This window comes from Acanthopagrus latus, chromosome 1 (assembly GCF_904848185.1).
Source record: "Acanthopagrus latus isolate v.2019 chromosome 1, fAcaLat1.1, whole genome shotgun sequence".
In the NCBI taxonomy this organism is placed as follows: Eukaryota; Metazoa; Chordata; class Actinopteri; order Spariformes; family Sparidae; genus Acanthopagrus; species Acanthopagrus latus.
The window spans coordinates 29,759,116-29,785,187 of record NC_051039.1 but is presented as its reverse complement, the minus strand read 5'-3'; the positions used below and the strand labels follow the sequence as shown (position 1 = coordinate 29,785,187).

Below are 26,072 nucleotides of genomic sequence, written 5' to 3'. Positions count from 1 at the left end.
TGCATGTTTTGTGAAAGAGATTTGTTCTCCAAGCAGAATCTTTGCTTTTTGTGCTTGAAAGAGCTATAAGTAAGTTAACTGAAAGATGTCCTTCTCCATAGCAACGTCCTCCAGCTTTTCCCGATGCAATCACAAGTCACACAGTAATTCCTCCCATGTGGTCTGGGTCTGCCCCAGGGTGTCCTCCCAACTGAATTTGCAAGGAATATCTTCATCAGTTGGTGGCCCGCAGAAATCTTGATCAGAAGCTTAACTGGCTTCTTTCAATGCGAAGGAAAAGTGTTTCTCCTCTGAGCTCCTTCCAGACATCTGAGTTCTATAAGATTAAGAAGTAAAGTTAGTTCATATATATCAGAAGTTAACCATTTTCATATTCGTGTTTACAGAATTATTATCAACACATTTACATATTGAATGAGGATGAATGAGAGCCAAGAAGTGTTGTTGCTGTGAAGCTGCGTTCACATGGAGAACGGTAAAACACAGTTTTAGAAGTTATCCATTTCCATCCTGCTGGCTCTTTTTATCAAGAGTGATCCAGTCACCACCACCAGCGAACCGTACAGTTCTAAACCTGTCTTTAAGTTTTTTCTAAAAAGTTTGATATTTTAGTAAAATGCTTATTCATCCCTCTTGCTGAGTGTTAGATGAGAGGCGTGTGCCAGATTATTCCTTGACTTCCTGCGTGCTGCCTACCAACATCAGAGTGTTCAAGTCTTCAATACTCCAAAAGGTTGCTTTTATAGTGATTAAACATGTGAGACCTCTAGATGTTTCTCCTTGTCTCTGTACTGGGATAACCAAACTGCCTGCTGGCCGTGGTATTACTCTCCGTGTATAGAAATGAGAGTGGTATTGATTTTCTCAACTACCTCTTGGCAGAAAAGCAAAATGTCAAACTAATGCTTTGAGGGTGAGCTCAGACAGCCTGTGATGACAAGTCATTTTGGCCACCTGTATCTATGATTTAATTGTTTTGGTCATTCCCCAAAGCTCATGACCATAGGTGCAATTTGGAAAGGTTTGAATGTTTGAAAAAATGTCAACTGATATTGACTTAAGGCTTAGTTTCCTCTCTGCCACAAAAGTCCAGGGAAGCATCCACATCTTCTGATGAGGCACTAACCCTTCTGCTGATCTTCTGTACACTCATCCGTTAACAAGGACAGAAGAAACTTGGACTCCTTGACTTTTTATCCTGGATTTAGACCAGGGCTGTAAGAAGCAAGTAACCAAAAGTGACATTCTTTGATTTCAGTCAAGACTCTGCTGCTGCATTCACTACTTACTGTGAGTGCCTAAAGCTAAGATTGTAATGGTTTGATTTTCCTCTCTTTACAGGTGATACTGATTCTGACCAAGCTGTACGACTTTCATATTGGCAGTGTAACTGAGAGCACTCTTTGGAGGTGAGTTGAAAGGATATTTTTATTCATAAAGTATTTACAAGTAAATATCTTTTAATCCTGTAACTCTACTCAGGGTGACCCAGGTCCCATGATTTGCTTGATGTTTTAGCAAACTGATCAGTCAAGATAAAATATTTAATAGAGACTTGCAACATTTGAGTAGAATGACTGCAGTAAACCCTTAAAGGTCTCATATTATACTGTTTTTCATAAATTTCACACAGCTGTTAGAGGTCCAACAACACTGTATTCGATATGTATTGCTCCAAACCCATCCATGGTCCTGAATTTCAGCTGCCTAAGTCACTCAAGTGAGCTCTACTGATAGCAGGCTGTTTCTGTGCCTGCACCTTTCTATGCTAATGAGCTCAATCTGTCAATGCCTACTTGCCTGCTACACCTCTCAGGAAGACAATGCCTTTTATGGTAGAGGTAGCATGTGCTAAGACACACATGAAAGCATCCTCCAACCAGATCTTAGTAACCACAACTATGTACAATAAGTTTTAACGCCTTGAATTTTTTCAAATGCTGAAGTGGTGTGCAAGGAGGTGGTGCAATTTTATCACGTTCCCATAACCAAAAATACAGGAGTTAGAATAATCGTTAACATATCTGCCTAACTAGGTATTGTAGTGATTCACTAGCATTTACACTGTGTGGCAGACAGTCCTGGATGTGACTGGAGTTTACATTAATGTAATGTAATAAAATACATATACAAACTCCTATGTTAAGAATGAAAGTATATATTGAAAGTACAACCAAGTATGTGAGCCAATAAGTTCTCATACCTAAGATTAACTAGGTCAAAAGCCAGTGACTCCCCAACGATCAACCACTGTTCCCAAATGATTTACATTTACATTACCAATTAGGGCATTTAGCAGTAGCTTATGTTGAAAGTGACTTACAATAAGTAAATATGTCACAATAAAGTAAGAATGAAAACACAGAAACAATTTTCAAGCCCTCATCCGAGCATAGTAGCTGCCGTTAATCAAGGACACCTTAAGCACATAAGTGCTATGATTTAAGTGCTGAAGTTAAGAACATACAAGTCATGCTAAGCGGGGTCGAGGTGAAGTCTGAACAAGTGATTCTTTAGCCTTTTGCAGAAGATGGTGAGTGACTCTGCTCTCCTGAGATTGGTCGGGAGCCACTGTGAAGAAAGCCCGGTTGCATATGCACTGGTAGTGGACTGGGTTTGGTGCTTAACTAGAGCGTCTGAGAGTTAAGTAACCAAGCCCAACCCAAACACAACAGGCATCATGTTATTTAATGTCCAAATCAGAGATACTGATACCACACATTACCTGAACCAGGACATAATTTCTCCTGTAGTCAGGTACCGATGGGTTCCGATGGGGTTTGGGTCACGTATCCATGCTCGAGTGCTTACCTTCCATACAGTCAACCATTAATTCAAATGTATTCTAGTTTTTCGCAAGTTGTAGGTCCCTTCAGGATAAAAAAGGTCAGGTGTGAAAAAAGTTTTTCAATTAAGTACTGGTTATTAAAGATGTTCTAACAAGAAGACAGGGGGATGGTAGTTTGCTAAGCAGCTTTGGTTGATGACAACCTGGCTACCTTGCAGCCTCCTCAGCTTCCAAACAAGTCCTGTACTACAGGACAAAAGGCACAAAAACACTAAATCAGTGTGCAGTCCAGGTCAGGTGATGCCATCATCTGATAACACTGCATAAGCTGGTAGCTGCATAAAGTGTTTGCAGATTTTAACTTAGTACATTTAAAGTGAAACTCTCACCAAAATGCAACCTAGGCTTTTTTTTTTTTTTTTTTTTTTTTTTTTTTTGTGAATGTATATGTGTCAAACCTTCGTGTAAAAGTATAATTACGATGAAAGAGGCACTTTGAAGATTTACTCTTCTTTCGTTTTCGGCTCAAACTCGTTTTCAGTGGGAGTGCATGGGGCACTTTTATGCTAGCATCAAAAACGCTATTTTTAAAACACTAAGAAGGCTCGGCACAACATGAAACTTTGCTCGTAGTATCACCAGTGTCTCTACACATCGCTCAGCTGAACCACATACACTCTACCCAGACGTGTTGATCCCCGAGTATGTCTGGGCTGCCATGACAACGGCTAGAGGAAGAAGCTACCGCTAATGTGAGTTGTTCAAAAATGTTCTTTTTAGTAAACAATGTTCTCAATGTTGTCACAATCACAAGTCACAATGTTGTCAAGCCTTCTTTTTAAAATTAGCGATTTTGATGCTAGTGTAAAAGTGCCCCATGCACTCCCACTGAAAATGAGTTTGAGCCAAAAACGGAAATACGGTCAATCTTTCTTCTAAATTATGCTTTTACACAAAGTTTTGACTCATATACACTCACAAAAAAGCCTAGGTTGTATTTTGGCGAGAGTTTCACTTTAAGGCAAGCCAACAGTACCAACAGGATGTCTGAGTGTTATCCTCTGCTACAGAGCTAATTTTATGACACAAATAGGTGATGACTGGACTCACATAAACCCTGGCACTGTCATCACAGTTAAATGCACATGACAGTTTAATTCTGAAGGGAAGATGTAATCAACTGAAGTAACTTATCCATGATGTGAGAACAGGGACACTGCAGCGCTTGAAGATCAGTGTTATTGGCAGCACTCCCAGCCCTGTCACTCACCCACAACACTACAGTGAGGGGGGCAGCTGTCCATCCTGGCTTGAATGTTCCAGTCCATCACTCTCTCAGAAGAGGCATTGTGTATGTTAAAAAGGAATCAAAAAGAGAAAGACAGAAGATGTCGCAGCCATTTTCTTGAATCAGCTCAACTGTGGCAGTGCTGAGAAACCTTGCTGTCTCATGTCAGGTCCGCTTCATGATTCATCTGTCTGTCCCTGGCTAATTGAGATCACAGCTCCGATAGGGTTTGAAGAGGAGCAGTTGAAGTGAATGTTTATCACTTCACGGCAAGATGGCTCAAATAGCACGTCTAACGCTGCCTTTTTTGCAAAGGTCAAGGCAGTGGCAACACCTCAAAGTATCGCGCAGTCAGTCTGTCAATTTTAATGAACATCCTGACCTTAAAGAATGAAAGCTGATCAGTCAGTCCATGCATAATTTTCAAAGGAGCCTTCATATGTGCGTGGTTTGAGTGGAAAGACAGAAAGGCGAGCTATTCATTGTTGACAATAAATCAACTCAGCAAACAATTCTTCTTCAAAGTTGTTCAGCCTCTCTCATCAGGCCTCTGGAGTATTGTCCCTCTGCGGATGAGAATTTATCAAATATGACAACTCCTGTACTCATTTGCAGGTATTCAGAGTTCGGCAAATTAATGCCAACAATAATGTCAGGTTGTATTTTCCTCCAATCAATGCACAAATTTGACATATCCTATACTTTTATTTTTTTGCAAAGCCAGCATTTGCAGCACTTGTTTTCTGAATTTATACAGTGATTTCGGTGAAGTTGTGCTTACAGCGTGTTACTGAATTACTGCGCTGGAGAGTTTGATTGATTACATTGCATTACCAAAACACACAAAAGCATAAAGCAAATCAGCCCTTATTCTATATAAAGTTATAAGGTATAAATAGTGGACAGAGCTTCCGGCTCTACAAGATGAAGTCTTTACAGATGTACCATAATCCTCTAGAACCCCCGGCTTTGGAAATAAAGATAAAAAATCCCATACAGTAATGTAGTCATAGGTGTTATGTTTTCAAATAACCATTGCATTTGACCAGCCAGTACTCCCTACTGACTTCTCGTCGTGCACCCCCACCCACACAGAACGCAGCATTCCTCTCTGATATTGACAGCCAGCTGTCCTATTGTTTACTGAATGTAATGTGATATGATTTCAAGCAACAAAGTCAAAATAAAAAGCCTAATGTGTTTGTGGAGAAACTCCGGGACCAGGTCAGTCAACCTCACTGACTCTTCATCACACACTCCCTGGAAAATTGAGTCTGCTCACGGCAGTGAGAGTGTAGTTATCCATGTTTGCTGAAGTTTATTACATGATGTGATTTCAAGCAAAAGGGTTAGGGTTACTCACTTTCCACAATGTGTGTTGAGTTAAGTTCTCTCTCACAACATAATCTTATGGCACCCATAAGATTTATACCAGGCGTGTTTATCTGGCTGTGTGTGTGTGTGTGTGTGTGTGTGTGTGTGTGTGTGTGTGTGTGTGTGTGTGTGTGTGTGTGTGTGTGTGTGTGTGTGATCATGGCAAATTGTGGTCCTGGAGACACAAACTGTAGCAGTGACTTTCAAAAAGGTTGTTTTGAGTACTTTGTTATGTGTACTCTGATATGTCTATCTCTCTATAGAGAGATTTCTGTCTCCATGATAGTATCTCAAATATGCAAGATACAAGGAAATAGATGCAGTCCACTAAAGGGGCCTGAATTAATGAATACTGAGTAGTCATTGGTCTGAACATGAACACGTTGATGGGCGCTGCAGCTGGTGTGACGGTTTTGTTTATTGCTGCTCGTCCTTTGCCTTGTATTGACCTATGTTTGTTGATTTGTTCCCTATGACATTTAAGTGTGAGTTCTGGACTTGTATGTGTGGACTGAACTGCCTTGATCTCTCTTCTTGAGATCAATATCTGACTCTGAAAGAACAGAAGAAAAAATCATGATGTGCTTCAGTCACGTCTACCTTGCGATTGCCAAGTCTCTACCAGAGCACGTCCTCTGGTTCGAAGTCAGATCCTATCAGGATATCCTCCACAGCTCCACCGTCTAGTCCCAATATGTTCACTTGCTCCAAAAGCTAACATGGCAGTGGTTGTAATGCCAAACTAAGGGCTTTAAAATGCCAAACAAGTCCACAAACCAATAGGTGATGTTAACACTTGATAAGAACAAAGCCCACCTGCAGTACTACTGAACCATGTACTCATTTTAAGTGCCTTGCTTTCTCTGCATGCAGAGTATTATGCTCTCATTGGTCTAAGATAGGCCAGTCAGTATCTTTGAGAATAACTCTCAACCGCTCTCTCCCAATCGACTTCCAAATGATAACCAAAAAACATGTTGTAATGGTCTGACTTTTCATCCTAACCCCCCGGTAATATTGCTATGCTCATATTCAGTTTGTCCCATTTCATTAAGGCAACTTTTAACACCAAATGATCAGGCATTTGAGTCTACTTATTTTGATTTAATTGGTCTAATTCTGGCCTTCAGCAAATTAACGCTGATCTGTTAAAAACAAAAAGAGCATTCTCTTCATTCTTATTTGTCTGCTGTTAACATGCTGATTACAGCTGTAATGATGTTTGGTATGAAGAAATGTTTAATATGAGGATAAATGCCTGAGAATAGTGTCACACAAAACAAAATGAAAGTGATTGTGAATTGTGAAGTGGCAACAGGCGACAGACAACTGGTGGGGAGATGTCTGTCTGGCACTAGTTGCTTCAGGCTTGGAAAATGATTAGTAATTTTATCAAGGAAGCGGCACAGATGCTAAACCCATTTTGCACATAAATTTCAGCTTACCAGTCGTGAGGAGTGCTGCTCAGGAAAGGAAAACAGTTGGACAACATTTTCTAAACCCTAATATGATACAGGGTGTTATTTTCATCTTGTAAGTGAAAAAGACAGCGGTATGATGAGCCATGGATTGTGAAAGATACGAGCATTGCCAGTCAGGGAGCATCTAAGAAAAAGCTGCTTCTGGTTGCATAATGGTAAAGCTTTTCTGGTCTGACCCACGTAGCAACTTAAAGTCAGTCTCAACCTCTGCTGCTTCGATTTTGACTTAAATCTGTATTTTGTGAGACACTGCACCACAATGCTGTATTAGGCAGGTAAAAAGAGTTGAGATACTACAGGAAAATTCAAGTGTTATAGTTAAATTAGAGTTAAACTCCAATTTTACACATTGAATTTGGTGAACTGCTTTTCAAAACTGCCTATATTACCCACAATGTAACCAAGCCCTCACTGGAGGAAATTCAATTTGTTATATGTAGTTTCCTCTGGAGTCACAATGCCGATGGATCTCCACCTTTGCGTTTGCATACTGGCGAATACTGTATTTAATGAACCAAAGATATGTTCTCCAAACATAATCGATGCCTCCATGCTACTGTCATAGAAATAGTCATTTATGTAAACTGGTGCCCTAGTTAAGTATTACTGTACTCTTGTACAGGAAAGCATTCAATGTTCTCTGAATTCAGTCATTCTTGGCTGAATAAGTAACCTTTATACCAGCTGAGATAATATAAAACACACACTCTCACCTTTTCACTACAAAAACAGATATTTAATCTCCTTTTTTGATGGCTCTGCATTCTGTGACTGTGTTCTTATAATATCAGTACATCTACTTTCACTTGGTTTATTTCATGTTAAAAGACATCTTCTTGCTTTTATGTCTTTGACAAAACACATTCTAACTTGAGTTTGAAATGCTTGTAACTAAGAATGATCATGTTTTTAGCAAGGCCAGCTAGTTAAGTAACTTAACTACGGTATACAGGACGTTGAAACCTGTCTCTTTAGAACAGATTTCCACTCCAGATCAGATAAAGAGTAGGTAAAGGTCAATTGAAAACACTACACTGGATGTGCACTACCTTGCTTCTTAGAGGGCCATCAGTGTTGGAGGGGATTCCCTTCCCTAAATTCATGGACCATCAAAGAAAGAGGAAGAGAGGAGAAAGCTCTGTGTTATCACTCCCTGGCTGCAGACTCGTCCTCTCCCGCAGTGCCAGTATGGGGGTCATCTGGGGGTGAGGAGTGACATCCTCTCAAATTGCATCATTTTGCTGAGCATGCTCACAGGCTATGTGATATTTCACAGGTCAGTGCGTATAATAAGGGCTTGGCTCTCTCAGAGAGACCCACCTGATGTCTGTGACCTTTTGCAATTGGACTTGGTATTTCCCTCAAAACCTTGCCAGATTGGGCTCGCCAGAACTTTTCAAGAGCACTTCAATGAAAACACTCTAGAGAGGATAAGTTTAATACAGCTACTGTAGCCTCTCCAAAAAGCGAATCAAATAGTGAATGGTGTGGTGGATAAGAACAACCTTTTCTGCATGTGGCAGCTGTAGCAAAAATATATTACTAAGTGAATAGCTGGCTCACATAGCGAAGCATTTAGCAGCTGAAGAGCCAGACATTTTCCCCAGGAAGCAGAGCAAAAAGGAAAGTCAATATTTACATTTGTTCATACAGTACACCTCAGGGCTCAAGATAATGGTGTCCTGAGGAGATAACAAATTGAGATGAACAGGTATCAGAGTACAACATTCCTCTAGTTCAAGTTCTCTCTATGTCACTCTTATAATGCGCACGAGGCATACATGTGTTCTCAGCAACAGCATTCAGAAGACAGGCAGCCAAAAATCGTCCCTAAAAAGTCCATAAACAGGCATGTGAAGGTATTTGTGTGAAAAAATCTAACAAAACACTCTGATATGATGAACTGTGATTAAAGTGAATGCAATCGGAGATCGACACCGCTCAGCTGCCATGACGGCGGCTAGCAGAACAAGCTACTGCTAAGATGAGTTGCTCAAAAACTTTATTTTTTGCAAACTCTGCGTACACAAACAATGTTCTCAATGCTGGTGTTCATGTGTAGAGACCCTGGTGATACTACGAGCAAAGTTTCATGTTGTGTCGATCCTTCTTACTGTTTTAAACGTAGCGACCCGTAGCACTCCCATTGAGAATGAGTTTGACCCGAAAACACAAATACGGTAAATCTTAAAGGTGCATCTTTTGTCGTCATTATGCTTTTACACAAAGGTTTGACTCATACACATTAACAAATAGAGCCTAGGTTGCTTTTTGGCGAGAGTTTCACTTTAAACAGTAGACTCATCAATAATCAGTCAACTTAACAGCTGTGTCAGTGCTATTTACATTCACTGGCAGGCGAGTCAGTGCAAGACCCACAGAAATGTAAGGCATTAAAATCCAAAAAGACGCAGTTAACTATTTACAGCAGACGCAACCTCTTTTTTTTCCACGATAAAGCTGGGCCAATGCTGTGTACATAAAATCTGACCTGCAACTTGCAGGATTCAGTGCTTCCTGCATCGGCACTTCACAATGAAATACGTAAGTCGGGCTCTGAAGAATCCTTCACTGTGAACACATCTGAAAGAGCAGGCTGAACACTGAAACAACAACGAGCGAAAAGAACCTGTTTGATATCTCAAGTTGTTCCATCGCTCACACACAACCCTGGTCTTAATCAGGGCTTTTAGTGTTAGAATACAATACATATATTGCAAATATCGCAAGTGTCCATCCACAGTCGTCAAACAGAACTAGCTGGCCTGGAACTTTGCCCACTTCATAAGCAGTTTTTGACCTGGAGTCAACAAAAAGCCAACACATTTCCATGCATGACCTTACACATATTACAATGTATGGTAATACCCCCCCCAACAAAAAAAAAAAAAGGCAGCAGTGAATTACTGGCATCCTGATACCACATAAACTATGCATGCTGCTTTAAAACAAACTGCGTGTGAATTACAGCAACCTTTTGTTTCTGCCTTTGTGCATTAACGCGCCGTTAACACATAAATCACCCTCGCTGTTATTAAGATGTAATTTATTCTGACCCCTTCTCGCAAAATTTAAATTCTTACCTTTTTAATTACACTCTCTTGGGCTTTTTCCTCATATGCCGAAGCATATAGTCATTTGCTTGCTGTCATAACAGCAAATGGTGGATTTCATCACAAGGCTTTAGTCTGGAGGCAATGTGGGAATTCGTTCCATGGCCATTCAAGGGCATCTCTCTTTGAGGCAGCTCCGGTTTGTTCCCTGTTAATGGTAATCAAATCAAAGTCTTATCAGTCATCCAGATGTTGTGGTGATTAACACATTTTTTGTTTCCCCCTACCCATTTAAGTATGTTAAACTGATATTTCTTGGTGTTTAAAAGTTATTAGATTTGCAAACTGGCCATATATCGCTGACTTTTTCTCTTTTGCTCATGAACTAATGAATCTGTCTAATGTATTCACAGGCATGCAGACGAGTAAATGAATATAGCTCAACTGTTTGCCAACAGCAGCGAGGAGCCTTAGAGCTCTGACTCTGCTGCTTATCTGAAATGACACAAATATTTCCACAGAGGACAGCGCTCTGACATCCGTCACATGGCGCTGGACTGTGGTGGCTGGTGATATTGCTGGTGGCGTGGGTGCTATAGCTAGGTACATGTTTTGTTTTTTGCCCATACCACCTGCCCGATGCTTGCACAACAGTCACTTATATATTCAGCGTCGAGGCCACGGACACAAATCTGTTGAGATTGTGGACGAGTTGCTGCCTACGCGGAGAGAGAGGCTGCCAGGACTGCTGAATGTGTGAACAGCATAAGGGTGTGTGCAAAACAGAAAAAAAAGTTTAGAGAACGTTGGAGGAAAGTTTATTATTCATCTTCCCTCCTTCTACTTATTTTACCTGGGAAAAAACTTCACTTTCACATGTTTGAGTTATAAGTTCCACATGATTGGCTCTGGAGCTGCTTATCAGAGAGAAGAAAAAGCACCAGATAAAGGCAGAGCAGAGTCATGAAGGATAGCTCCCACTCACCTTCCAGGAGAGCATTTTTTTTTTTCCCCCTTCTCTTTGGAAATGGAGACAAAACCTGTATTTACCCTGTGCTGCCGCACCAGGATGCACACTGGCAAATGAGCACACGATCAAACAAAAGACTCTCAAAGCGTGCTCAGACTTCTTACACTCCTGCCTAGCTTTTATCACTCCTACTTTACTAAGTCTCCACCAGAGAAACAGCTGGTGTTCTGCTAAATACTTGCATTTGTGAGTTGTTCATCCCCGGCAAGCGATTTTCAATGCATACAGAAAAGCAGGGAATGATTTAAAATTTGATTTTGCACACGCAGCGCATGATGAGCATAAATCCAAAGGAATTATGGCTGATATAAATCAAATGTTTGTTTGCAACCCTCATCCATTAGGACACAGTTTAATAAAAAGGACTCAGAGAGGTTCCTGCAGTTGATGAAGCATATTTTAAAGAGGGAAATACTTCTCTTGACTGTTTGCCTCAGCACTTATATCAATTATTAATAGCAAGATACGTTCCTTTATTTTTTAGTTTCTCAGTAAGTTTCCAGACAGATCATTAAGCTATCTCTGAATGCCATGAGACAGATACGTTCCGGAAAATAATGTGCGAAGGTGCACCTAACCCTGTGCTCTACACCGCTAACTATCTCCCTGTAGGTATATATACTGCAAGGTGGGGCAGAGGATTAGCTTCAAGTCTGAGTAAGTGTAAAGTGCATGCCAAATCACAGATGAATATAGTGTTAATTTATAAATGTGTGAGTATGCAGTAAAAAAAAATGTAGTAGAAGGTTATCAGATATGTAAAAAAAAGCAAACAAACAAACAAACAAAAAAAACTAGGTAAAAAAAATTGAAGTGAACATCCTCCATGCAGTGCAGCTAGTGCAGCAGTCCACTGCCCATACTGGGAGCCGGTCATGGTAGTCAGTGAGTCCTGCCGGATAAACCATATGGTCATCCGAATTCTCGAGCTCTTTCAAAAACCTGTTCAACCGAAATCGAAATCAACCCCCATCCTAATCGCCGCAACAGAATTGATCTGGAAAATATCCATTCCTGATCATTTCGATCACATGGAGTTACGATCTCTCCCCTCTGCTGCTTCACTACCCTCTGTTCTAGCCTGCTACCTCTCCATGTGCAGCCCGTGACCTGGGGATCTGACCACTGACCTCCCAATTAGGACACAACCCTCCTTACTTCCTAAGTCACAATTAATTATTGAAATAGCAGCATTAATTAGGTATTAAGTTGTATTCTTTACTCCTTCAATCTTGATAGATGATCTTTTTCTCGCGTATATCTGTTTTACAGCTCCACTGCGTGCATGCGGCTCAAGGATATCACGAAAAAACTAGAGGACAGATTTCCATAAAAACATAGGATGGGTATCAGCCCAGAATATATCCAGTTAACTTTTGGTGTTGATCCCAGAAAAGGGACAGATCTGGATATTTTTGACATTTTCATCAATTTCTCGGGGAATAATGCATGGATCTTGGTGAAAAATATCTTATGTATTTAGGTAGCTGGTATCAATGAGTGAGTATCATTTGATGCAGATCCTAGATCTGGTGAGCTTAAATGCTAGTTAAGTAGTCGTGACTGATTAAACTAGTGTGATGCACAGTTATCAAGTTTGGTATTGGATCAGGCTTGATTAAATGAAATGGGACTGTTTGGCCTTGACAGAGGTATGCACTCTACTGGGTGCCATTCTAGTTAGATGCAGAGAGGAATAAACAGTTTTTTTATGCACCTTTCATAAGCGTGAAAGAGCTCTCCTACTTCTCCATCCTTTTTTCATTGCAGCATGAACTTCCACTTCTTCCTGACCCCGACGTGTTGGTTATTATCACTAACAACACTCCAGGGATGTTGAGGAACAGACTCAAACCCACCGGCCACTATAGTGTGATGTCACTCCAGAGCAATACACTTTGTAATAATCTACCCATCGAACTGCTGTCTTCCAGGCCTTCCACGGCATGAATAATAAATAGAAGTCATTTCTGGTTGTTCTTTGCCCGCCAGCTATGGGGGCTTTTTTTTTTTTTCCCTCTAAAGCATTCAGTCTGACTAAGATTTAAAATTGTTTACTGTACAGCCAGCACCATTGATTGACTGCAAGAGAAACTGGTTGTTGGTTTACCAGAGCGGACAGCAGAGGATAATGGGGTTTGGATGAGGTGAAAGTCACAAGACGATATGAGGCAGTTCAGTGGAAAGCAAGGTGGATGTCAAAAAAGTATTTTTTTTTTTTTTTTTTTTATCTTAGGTAACCTAAAAAAATCCTTCTAGACCTCATAAAAAAGTCATCACGTCTGGGAAGATTTTTTTATTTTTTATTTTTTTAAACTTTTATGCTTTATTTAAAGATTAATTCTGGAAAAAAGCTTTCCAGAGCGAGGCGAGCAGGAAAAGGGGTCGAAGCAAAGATACTTGCCTACCCCGCCGTCAAGGTTGAATGGAGAACAAGGCTGTGAGTGTGGGATACACGACAAATGTTGTCACTGAGAGCGATCTCTGAATGTCAGCACTTCTGTCCTACTCGGCTGTAGCTTTAAGGTATTTCCTCAACGCTACATTTGTCAGGCGTGGTGCTATGATGCGGTCAGGGTTATATTTGGTAAGGCCTGGCAGGATTCTGTGAGGATTGTCTATTACAATTTTTGTAACAAGTCCTCTCCCTCTTTTGCTTGTTGTTTATACGTATCACACACCAGCACTTGCTTGTTTTGTGAAATCTTTAGTTTAATAGTGCAGGCTTGTCTCTTTGTTCAAGTAGCAGCAGTATGGATCCCGGCGTGGCAGACACATTTCCTGTTTCTGTTTGTTTCACACATGGGTTGGTTTAATGTTCCTTTCACTATCTCCCACCAAACACAGACACATACATTAATGTGCACACGTGCGCACGGAGTCCGAAGTGTACATTAACACATTCTACCGAGCGACGGACTTTGGTGTACCGTGCTCAGTCGTCTGAGGCTCCAATACTTATTTTATTCATCAGCGTCTTTTGCTCCCCGGTCCGCTTCACTGACAACTCTAAAACACCTACAAATACAATATCTTCCAATCTTAATATGTCAGTTCTCCAACGTCATTTTCAATTACGCTTCAGTGGATTCAGCATTAGAGGGAAGAATGTGCAGCCGTTGCCTCAGGTGAAAGATTTAAGCATGTGTGCGTGCCACCTTTGAGAGGGAGTGTGTGTGCATGCTTACATTTTTACAAGAGTGCAGCTCAGGGTGAGTGTATATTCTCCTGATAAACTCCTTGACAGCTTGTACATTATGACTCTCCTTGCTGAGATATGCTTTGCTGATGGTAGCAGTGATTATTAAAAGCTGCTGGATCCTTGCTGCCTCTGCTCAAAACATGCTGCAACACAATCTTCCTGCCTTATTTCCTCTCTTAGATCTCATGTAATATCATCGTTTTTAGCCATTCGGCATGCAGCAAATATCAGAATGGGTTTTCATTCTCCGGAAAAAAATTGTATATTTTGTCTGTTGACTCAAAACAATTCCTTTTGCTGATGGAAGCCGGTGGAAACGTATGTGTATTTGCAGTGAGTGATGCATTACGTGCTGGGTTTACCAAATTAAAATGGGCTACCAGGCGCTCTGTGTCTACCTTTCAGTGTCTGTAAGGAATCATTTTCAAATGTCGCGTTTACAGTGTAGCCATTCGTATCATGGATTTAGATAATACAAATATTGTGTTCTTGTCTTTCTTTGAAAGTTGATATCAGCCAGATGTGTAAGGCATTGTCCTCAAAACACCTGCCCCATGAATTCTCCAAAGCATCCGAAATACCTAAACTACTGAATATGTCAGTCGCCAGTTACTCCAAAATATACATATATTACCATTTCGATACTTATCTGACAGATTGGACCTACAAGCACTGGTGTACTGGACCTTCACTGTGCACTCAGAGTTTGGTTAGGTGTAGGCACTAAAACTACTTTGTTAGCCTTCGGAAAACATTATGATGTGGACTTTCTCAGTCTTTACACTACTTTTCCAGACTTTCTCCTTTAGGCTTACTGCTATAATAATTACTAACAATTACTTGCTAGAGGTTGCTAAATATGGGTCCTAATAAGCTGCTCTCACAGTTGACCTATGTGGACGTTTTTTGTTTTTTTTTTTTTGTTTGTTTTTTCTGATGAGGACAGACTGAACTTTCTGTTGATAAAAACATACTGGACTTTCTTTTCACAATACATGCAGGGAAACATTTTCTGGCTCCGGGATGTTAAATGTGTTTTAAATCAAGTGTTGTTGCTCTAATGTGACTGGTATGCAGATTTGAAGTCTTATTATCTACCCAATCCATTTCATATTATGCTGTCTTTCTCAACCCGTAGTAAAAAATGTTGCAAACAAATGGCTCAAAATCACGTATACTGTTACACCTTCTCTCTCTGTAAAATGTTTTAAAACGAGCAAAAACTAGCTATAATGATCAGCGTCTATATTTTTCTCTGTCTGCCTGAGCTAAATACCTGAGCACCACCCATACAAGCCAATGACCTATTAGAACAGTCTGTTAGTGTTATCTGTACATTTCTCATTCTGGCACATGGCAATTAGTAGTGTCCAAAAAGGCCTCTGGATCCAAGCAAAGGACACTGATGTGATTGGGCTGAAAGCAGTCCATAGACTGAACCAATATTTACTGATTTTGATTTTGTTTTTTCTACAAACAATGCATGCATCAAAAAAACATGACAAAGGCCATATTCACACATGGGCCATTTCCCCCGTGACATCATGCATCTCAAATATCGTACTGCTGTGTTCCAAGATTCATGTCATATAAATATAGGGAATCTGACAAATTGTTATCAATTCACAGCAACGACAAAGAGGACAATCTGTAGTGGAAATCCACTAAGATTTAAGAAAAAAGCAACATGTTAGATAAATCATAGGCTTCCTCGATAGTGGTATTCGTTACCATCAATAAGGTTGTTTTCCCTTGATTCATGGCCTTCCATGGCTTCCTTGATGCGATCTTCTCAGTTTCTGATCAATCGGTAAGAGGAAAGATGAAAACAGCTGGTCAGAATCCCTGCCTTTTATTCAAACTTGAAAATCTGGAACACATAATGATAACATTATCCCAGCATTTGAGCAGCCCTCCCCAAGCATATCATAGGGGCTTTCAGTGCCTTGCTCCAGACAAATAATTGTTCCTGCAGAGTTTATTTGCAGTGGATGTGACTGCATTGCAAATATTAGGAGTTGACTGGTATATTCACACATTTTAACTGTACATTCATGACTGCCTTTGTTTTTTGCCCCTTTCACTTTCAAATTATTGGGCAACAGTGTTTCTGCTTGAATGTTGTCTTGCGTGCTAGTTTAGTGCTTTGGATTAAAGCACAATAATCCATTGGTTGATGAAGCAGTACTATGGCCCCAAGTAACAGACTAATTGCCCTAGGCAACTCATCCATCCATTCATTTCTTTGCCTCCTTACTCTCCTGTCAGAAAGGCTGAAACATGCATTTCCATGCCTCAGATAAAATAGGAGGGTAGACCCTGATCAGGTCACCAGTCACAGTAAGGCCATCACATAGACAAACACATTACAGTCTACACTGGAGGGCAATTCTGACCCAGTAAGCATTGATCCCCAGTTCCTTGCGATGTCTAGACTACTGTAGGTTGAAATTGGTATTTTTACACATCTAGGTCAATTTAAACCATATTTCATTGTGAAACAGGTTACAACTACAAGCTGAAATATAGAAGTGTGGCACAATAGCTTCTAGGTGTCAGGCCATCACGAGTCACAAGAAAAACTTTAATGCTCCTTGGCAGAGATAGAAGTCTGCAGACAGCCCAGTATTCTGCCTACTGTAGAGATGAGGTAAATAGATGTTTCCAAGTCTCTGATCAAGAAAATGAAGACATGTCTTAGTTTTAGCACAGTTTTTATTTCTGTCATTATTACACCTAGACCACAGAGATTCCACTACGCTAAAAAGGTTGACTGCCTTTCACCACACATATCATTATTACTGCTATTTGGCTTTCATTAATTCTGTCCTTAGTCAGTTACTGTTCTGCTGCGAAGGAACACAAGGTTTGCTCATATATTTGGGGGCAGAATGGATAGATGTAGTGCAGGCTTGTCTCTTTGTGGAAATGACAGATTTTTCCTCATGCACAATGTACTTAATAGAGGAAGACAACATTGTTGCATTGTTACAGGTTTTAGTGCATGGCTGGATTGGCTGATACAGAGAATTGTTCTTTCTCACATGTTCAATATGCTTAAAATAAAGTTTTTGTACTTTCAGCTGTAGAAAGTTGATTAATACTTATGCAAAGGGGTTTGTTTAGTTGACTGCAAGTGTACCCAAACTTCAAAACATTAAAGGTACAGCAACATTTGACTTGTTATTATAGCCAACCACATCACTTTCCTAATCTGAATTTAGGATTTTGGTTGCTTTACCCGTACCACTGCGTTAACCAAAGTTGTTATGCTTAATATTGCAGAACATCTGTCAGTTAGCCTTATATAATAACCAAATTAGAGTCTGAAATTAGCTGAAGAGTTCAAATTGAAATGAGTTGCGTGTCTTTTGAGGATATCAGAGTAACAAAAGAAAACACATTCTGACATGAAAAGGACATCCAAACTCAGCTCTGAAGGACCACAGTTGAAACACACCATCCATCATGTCCTGTGAATTCCTGCAAAAAAGAGGAGGACATGGGGCCAGAAGAGTGACGGTGAACAATAAATAATAAATAAAAGATGGATATGAATAAGTTGCACTCGCACTGAAAATAAATTTGTCCCTGAAAAAAAATTATGATGGTATTATTTTGCTGTGTTTTTCAAATACAATGTTCAGATTTTTCCTTTTCAGTGACAGGATTTCTGCTTTTTTCATTGTCACTGGTTATCAGTGTCAACTTTCTGTCACTGTTTTTGCGTGGAGAGGAGGGGTCTGACAGGAAGGACAAGGAGAGTGTGATTTGCATATCCACATACTAATGAAGAAACGTTACTCGCGTAGGCTGGAGCTGCATTGTGACCCCAGCATGCAGCAATATTGCGAAGAGGAGTTTTCCTGAAACTCCCAAACAGCAAGTATGTTAAGTCTGGTTCCCTCTGCTGTTGTTTTAACACATGAAGCTGAGCTGGATTAAAATGAGCTTGTGGGAGCTGTGTGCTAGGTGTGCGCTCATGCCAGAACTGTGTCGGCTCCTTAACTGCAAAGCTCAGCAAGAGGCACGTCCTCATTCGTATGCACATATGCAAATCACACTCTCCTTGCCCCTCGCATCAGACCCCTCCTCCCCACACCATGATAGTGACAGAAAATCGTAAAGATCCTGTCTCTAAAAACAAGACAGCACAAGAATGAAAGATCTTAACACTGTCTTTGAAAAATTAATCAAAATAAAGTGCTTTAATGTATATTTTTCAGTGCCAATACAACCTATTCAAATACAAATGTTTCATTGCCAGTGTTTCCTTTGTTAGTTGAGGTTTTGTTTCCAATGTTGCCAAATAGCTCATCAGGAGCAATTTGGGGTTCAGTATCGTGCACACAAGGGGAATTGAACCAGCGACCCTCCAATAGCAAACCACTGGCTCTAACCCTGAGCCACAGCCGCCTCAGCAAGCATGAGGAGAAACCAGGAACAGAACGGTTGCAGATTCAGGTTGATATCGCTTGAAAGGAGCAGCACATGCATCATTACGCCCTTTCACAGCTACTTCCTTTAGTCTGCAATTTAAAAGTTGATCTGACCAAAGGCGATGGTCTCAGTGGGATCAAACTGAACTCTTGTTTAGTTTGATTTAAGTCTAAAAATACGTTTCTGATGGTTTGGACTGATCAATTACAGGAATTACAGAAAAAACGAAAAACAAAACAGAAAAACAAAACAGTATGAGACCCACCTTGTGTACTTGCACAATTATCATGAGAACCCAAAACCAACGGGACCAAATGTATACAGTTAAAAGCAAATACTTGGTTCAGACGTTGATTCGGACAAGAAAAGCCCCATTGACAATCTGAGAGGAACAAGGTGAGTTGGTGGGCGGAGAGGGTCGGGTGACTCGTAAAAGGGGTTAGTGCAGGCCAGGAGCAAGTGGCTAGAGACAGACAGAGTCAGTGAGATGAATGAGACAGATGGAAAGATCAGAGGGCATCTGTTGGACAAGTGGAGAATAACAATGAACATGTGTAGAAATGGGCACAGAGGTAGAATCATGTGTTCATTTTGTTCATTTTATACATCAATAAACGGATGCAAAGCAAGGTACTATAGATTGAAAGTGCTCAGCTAGTGCTTTTCTGGATGACGGAAGGTTAATAACATTTTCTGTTGGGCCAAATCTTGCCTCTCATACTTTGTTATCAAAATCTCAGGCGTTTTATTTCAGACAGCTCTGTTTAGTCCTTTTCCTGGTCACCCAAAGTTCCCTGGATTCTATCCAGTGACCAGCCTTGTGTCGAGGACCTGTGGCTCGAGCAGAATTGGCTTTGTCATCCCCCTAGAGTGTGTTCCTGTAACAAAAGACTGCAACAATTCAGACAATTGCAGTGGAAATGTCTGTAACGCATTCAGGCGTCTCTACTTCTGACCCCTCAGCACTGCATAGAACGCTCCGGTTCACCAGTGCAGAGAATGTTTTTCAAGCGCATCAGTCAGCGAATGTTCAGAGTCTTCAGAGTCTCCAGGCTCGATTTTGCTGCAGGGTGCGCTGGTGAGAAACCTTTCTTCTCTCCGTCCCTCTCGCCTTCTCAGCCTCCTGTGCATCTGCACGACTCAGACAATTGGGTTGTTGCTGCTTTGGTTGAACTCTGACAGCCACCTGATGATGCCTTCATTTTCAGACCCTTGATTAATATTGATTTGGTGTTTTCTGTTCTCATTGTGTCTGTGCTAGCATGCATTTTCAGTTGTTTTTAATTCAGCTGCAAGCAGGCAAGAGTCACTGCCTTACAGTGAGAGGAGCCGGATCAGTAACCTTTTGTTTTCCTTGGAACAATATTGCAACAGACCTCTTTCTCTTTAATTCCTGTATGCTTCAGGGTGATGTGCTTTCTGTGTACAAGGTTGAGAAACTAAGATGATTTGGTTGCAGTTTTCATCCTTCAGTCTTTGAAGTGCATCTCTCTCCCTCTCTCTCTCTCTCTCTCTCTCTCTCTCTCTCTCTCTCTCTCTCTCTCTCTCTCTCTCTCCCCAGAGAATGGTCAACAGTGTTGTACACCAACGCTGAATTGTTCTGCTTTACTGGCAGCCATCTGGCAAAACCTCACAAACACCCCCTAATGCAATTTCTGTCAGCCTTTTTTCTCCTCAATCATTTGATGTTCACATACTGCAATGCACTGCACTGTCTCTCCCTCTCTCTCTCTCTTTCTGGCTCTTTGTGACTGGGCAGATACAGAAGATTTCACATTTTTGTTCCACTCCACAAGACAAATTTAACAGAAAAGCTGATCGATGCTCCCTACATTCTCTGCTATTGGTTATTGTCTCTTTATATCATACCTCCAAGCACAGGCACCAAGTTATGTGTTAAAATGGGTGAGCAAACAGTTTAGACGTAAGGCTTATTGGCAGGGGACTGGATGTCCGTCTCCTGAGGGGAAAAAATACTAATTTGATACACCATTGTAGTTATGAAACAGCTGTCTTGATTAGTTGGATTGAGGGTGCTATGAGTACCAAAACTCCATCAAACTGCATCAGGACATGAATTATGAAGAAAAAATGGTGTTTGAAATTATTTGTATAAACTGGTAAGTTGCAGGTTGCATTTTCACTGTTCTCGGTTAGTCTGCTGTTGTGTAGGGCGAAGGAGAAAGCAGGGCAGACAAAATCACAGAGGGGATTGAGTGGTAAATTAGCTAAACTATAGACATCCCCTGTCCAAACTGTCCAGTGCCAAAGGCTAACTCCACCAATTTTCCATATGAAAGGGTGTTTACAAGTCCCGAGGAGTACTACTGTATATGTGGTAAAAAGGAGTGTAAAGCCTTTTTAGCCCCAGAGGAAGCTGCAGGTTATCTGATAAATCTTATTCAGTGATGTCAAGGAGGAAGAATGTGTGGAATAAAATCGATGGTATCGATTTTTTTTTCTTAAACTGTCGATAATGTGTCCAACAGTGTAATAGTGACCCTGTAAAGGATATGTGGTTACAGACAATGAATGGGTGGACATGCAGCTAAAAAAAAAAAAAAAAAAAAGCTTTATTGTATTTTTTTTTTCACAAATGCAGTAGGCCTACTCAAGACAAGTAAATACCATTTATGTGTAAAATTGTTGGAAGTACCTTTTAAATAACAGAACATTCATAAACTGAATATATCCTGTCTTATCCTATTCGAAATGCTAAGAGCCAGGTTACACTCAAAAGAGGTGACTCTTTTATTCAGTACCATGTCCCAGCTCCTAAAAACAATTGTTTTCCCGTCAGTGAGCTAACAATAGTTGGGCAGGCTGGCAAAATGCCTGCAGATCAGCATTTCAGCAACAGTACAGTGGCGACAGTTAAACTGTGTATCTCACATTTGTTTGGGTTTGATGGAACTATCACAGAGAATGGCCCAAAAATGTGACTGTTCTCTTGTTTGTGATTGTCACTGCTGAAAATTATAAAATGATCATTGATATAAGTTACTTAAGAATAACTTTACTTTCAAAAAATGGCGTAACAAAAGAATTCGCTCCCCCTTATTGAATAGGAAGGATGCTTTCCCCATTGGTGAGTTGCCTATGCCTCCAAGAACACAATATTGCCGGTGTAATGGTCACAAACCGAGAAAATCTCCCACTCCATGAGTCTGGTGTAACATCCTGATTCACACCTGCCTTAATCTCTTTTAATGATTTTCACAGAAACGTTTCCAGCTGATACGCTATCTTTCACTGAAAGCCGAAAACAGCCGTTAATTCCCCAGGGAAGCTAGCAAACTGCTTCAATAAACAGAAATGGAGACAGGATGCCTTTTCTAAAGACGCACTGTGGTGTTGTGCCTGACATCAAAAATATGTACAGAACTCAAGACAGTGTCAGTATTATTCTTCTTTCCCTTCATTCTTTCTAGACACTGTCTGTTCAATGCTTCATTTCTTTGCACACGGTGACCAGACAAAACAAGAGGTAAACAAGCGTCTCAATGACTTCAGTTGACAGGAAGGTGTTGACTGAAATACAAGCCTATAAGTATGGTTATGCAATATAACCTTAGTTACAGTACACAAATAAAGACAGCGCCCTCGAGCTCAAGTGTCTCTGCACCTTGAAAATGTGCATGTTCATGTCAATCAAAATAAGCTAATTCAATCAAAAGGGGGGGGTTTACTGTAGAGATTGTACACTAGTTACTTATCATAGGCCGACTGGAGTGGAGTAAATGTTTCCGGGGATAGGGGAAGACTGTGGTAACTGAGAAAAAATGCTTAGTGTATAAATTAAACACTTTGTTAAAACTAAGGGAAGATTTTGGCTATTAATAAAATGTGAAGGTAAATTACTGGCGTTATGCTCACACATCAGCCCTTAATATTCCCCTCTGTACATAAAGGGCCCATTACTTTCTGGATTGGTAATGACTGTTGGCATGAGATATAAATATTGAGGTGTCAAATTGTCTAGCGTAGACGTAAACCCAAGGGATTCAGGGCTGATGATACAAGGGAGTATCAGTCTATATTCACAGATCTATGGTAACAGTAAGTAACCATCATCTTAATTTACTAATTCATTAAAACCTCACTCTCAAATAAGGTTCTAAAGGCTGAAAGAGAGGAGTCGAGAAATTCTCACAGTGGTCACATCAGACCTGCATCTTTTTGCAAAGAGCAAATAGGCAGAAATGACTCATTCCAGACACCAGGGTGTCTGACGGCCACTGTACAGGATGTCAGCTGGATCAAATGCCACATCCTTCCTATTGTTGGTGTCATGCAGGGGGTGGTGGGTGATCCAGCCGACAGAAAGCTGGTGTCAGCGTACTGGAGTGTAAGGCACAGGGTTTTTTCACACTCATCGGTCTATTTCTGGAGCCATATACAAAGGAAAATGGAGGACAACTAGTGCCTCTTAGCCTTTGAAGTAACAAATATGATCTGAAGATCTACTCTTAATTATATAGGCAACCAAGTAAAAGAAACCTCAAACAAAGAAGCATGCTACCATCTAAAAGTTTGGCATTTTCCAAAACAATAGAAGCATATCCTTTTGTAGTTAAACAAAGCGCCCCTGTAATTGATTTAGTTTGAAATATTAGCGTGGATAATCCTCTCTGCATCGCTGAGAATGCTTTAAAGTACAGCTCAGGTCAAATTGGACTTGTCAGTTTCTGGAGACTTAATTTGATTAGAGGGTTAAGGCTCAGACCCAGTGTGGCTGTACAATCACTCTGAGCCTATAACAAAGACTTTCACTTTGTCTAAATTTGATTGTGAAAAAAATGTAATTGTGTTTGTCCAGCATTATAACCACTGACTGACATTGATGAAGCTGTTCTGCAAAGTTGTTGATTTCATTTCATTGGAAAAAAAAAAAAGAAAAAACATAATAAATATGTTCGTCTGTACTGTGAAGAAATTACAGGTTTCTCTGTAGATTACTATAGAGCCCGGCATTTAAAGCACAAAGAACATGACAATAATAGTGTCAGCACCACAGACGTAACATTGATTAGATACCTGGAATTGCACTCAATTACAATGTATGCAATGTTGCAGCATTTATAGTCTCCACCCACTCTTGACTGGTAGTTTGAGTCTAAACATAGGCATCGACCTGGTTTGATGGTTGAGAAAAAAAATAATGACTTTTCATGAAAACATTAATGAAAACATAATTTACTTCTTAATCTTTCTTAAAAGGCACTGGGACGCACGTTTCTTGACGTGTTACTGCCACCAACTGTTGATCAGTGAAATCAGTGAGAAACTGTCTGTAGCACTGCGTATGTGAAAACACAACACATTTTCAGAAAACAGCAACATTTAACAAAAAAAGAAAAAAAAAAAGAGAACATTTCAAATAGTACATTTCACAAGACACAACATAAAAAAATGCAACATTTCAACCCATGATCGCATCAAACACAACAAACCTTTGGAAAGGAAACAGTCATTTCAGATGAGGGAAAGGTGGGACAGCACTTCCTGTTTGTGATACAGAACCCAAGTCCCAAGTGACAGTTTGATGTAATTTATTTTACAGGTTGTGTACCACTCTCTATTGCATTAGAAATCGTTGTGTGTTCTGAAATGTTCTGTTCCTTGAATTGTTGTTGTATTTTGACCCTCAGGGCCACCACAGCATGTGCACTAGATACAAACAAAACAGGAGCCTGTTAATAAAAAAAAACAGTGCTCCAGCTCTACAGGCGGTCAGAAACATCAAACGGTACCTTTAAGTACCTGAAAGTATTCCAGTGAGAAGAAGAAGGATCAGTAAACAAAGTGGGTTTAATAATACAAAACAGCACACTTTGGGCACATTTTATGTTTAGTTAAACACTCTTATATGGACTTAGACTTTGATTAGATACAGCGTACTTTCAGCCAAGCTGCCCTCTTGGACCTTTTCCAAATTTGCCACAAACAAGTCCAAAAAATATGATGTGGGTGGATACCTTTCTTTTGTCACTCTGCCATCTCCTCTAAATAAAAGTGAGCTAATTTTTCTACTCATATTGATTAGCTCTCTTGCGCAGGGTGTGAGCGTTTGTGGGGGTCGCATTTTATCTTGGTCGACATCCGAGAGCTGACGTCTCTCTACTGTCTGCGCCAAAGATATCGCCACCTCCCTTTCAAGAAATGTAAGCATATGCATTGCGGTGACTGGATGATGAAGAGTGGCTGTAGTGCTCAGCCATGTCATGCCAAAAACGACATATGTTTCTATGTTATTTATGAAGTCTCCCCTCAAGAAGCTCCAACAATGTTACTCAGAGGCCAGCAGTGTAGTTCACCGCCTCTGCTCTGAATCAGGATCATTCTCAGCACTCTCCCCCCACAGCTTCACTTTAATATGCTTTGGAAATGATGTTGTCTGTCTGACTCATTAGTGCGCTTTGTAATCATAGCAACAACTGTGTCTTTCCGAGGCATTCCGGAATGAATTTGAATGAGAGAAATCTCTTTGCAATTTCGTTGAAAGCGCCGTTCCCGCTGAAGGAGCTTTGACCGAAAGAGGAAAGAACTCTGAAATAGGTATCATCTTCGCTTTCCTCACCGTGAAGTAGACTGCAAATCCAAATGAGAGTTACGCCACAGTTTTGGGTGGGTGCTTTCGTTCCCGCAGAGAGAAATATTTGAAAATCCTGGGGACGGGAATGCAGCTTTCACAGGAAAAGAAAAAAAAAAAAAAAGAAAGAAAAAAAAAGGGAAAAGCGAGTGAAGCCCTATAAAAGCTGTAATATTCTACTTGAAGGCAGATTTGGTAGTTACTAGTGATGATGGATTCATGTGGAGTTTCTAGGGACTAGGCTGGCTAACAGGCTCATTCTCACTGTTAAATTATTAAAGCCCATGGGTTCAGGAACATCCACATGTTTTTGCACTCATCATATTTTATTTCATAGTAGTCATTGGGAGAGAATTAATTATTAACAGTGCCAGGTCCCCAGACACTTTCGAATGGTTCGTTTTTGTTGGCAGCTATAGATGATTGGTTAACCTTCTCTTGTTCTATTGCCAGAGATTTCACTCCGGCGCAGAGAATTTGTGTATACACAGCACCATACCAGCCTTGTTGTTTAGGGTATGATATTGCATTCTTTTTGGATCACAGCAAAGTAAATGTATTTGACATGAATCATGCAATGTCTCAGTAATCCTCAGTCTGTCTCTTTACCCATTAGACGTCAGCAAATTTTCAGTGCGCTTTTGTCGCGGTTATCTACTGTAATATTTACCTGCCTCTGACTGCATTGTCCCATTGTCTCCCCCATTCAGATCCACCGACTATGGCTCCACATATGAGAGGATGAATGACAAAGTAGGATCCAAGACTGTCCTGAGTTACCTATACGTCTGTCCAACTAACAAGAGAAAGGTAAGATGTTCATC

The 26,072-nt window shown here is 40.5% G+C and overlaps 1 protein-coding gene across 1 annotated transcript in view; it reads left to right on the top strand.

Moving 5' to 3' along the window:
- Positions 1–26,072, top strand: part of sorcs3 (sortilin related VPS10 domain containing receptor 3) — a 238,433-nt gene that overhangs the window by 98,009 nt on the left and 114,352 nt on the right. Inside the window, exons 2-3 of the mRNA XM_037115465.1 lie at positions 1,342–1,409; positions 25,959–26,058. Of these exons, the coding sequence (XP_036971360.1) occupies positions 1,342–1,409; positions 25,959–26,058 (168 nt within the window). The remainder of the gene's footprint in view (positions 1–1,341; positions 1,410–25,958; positions 26,059–26,072) is intronic.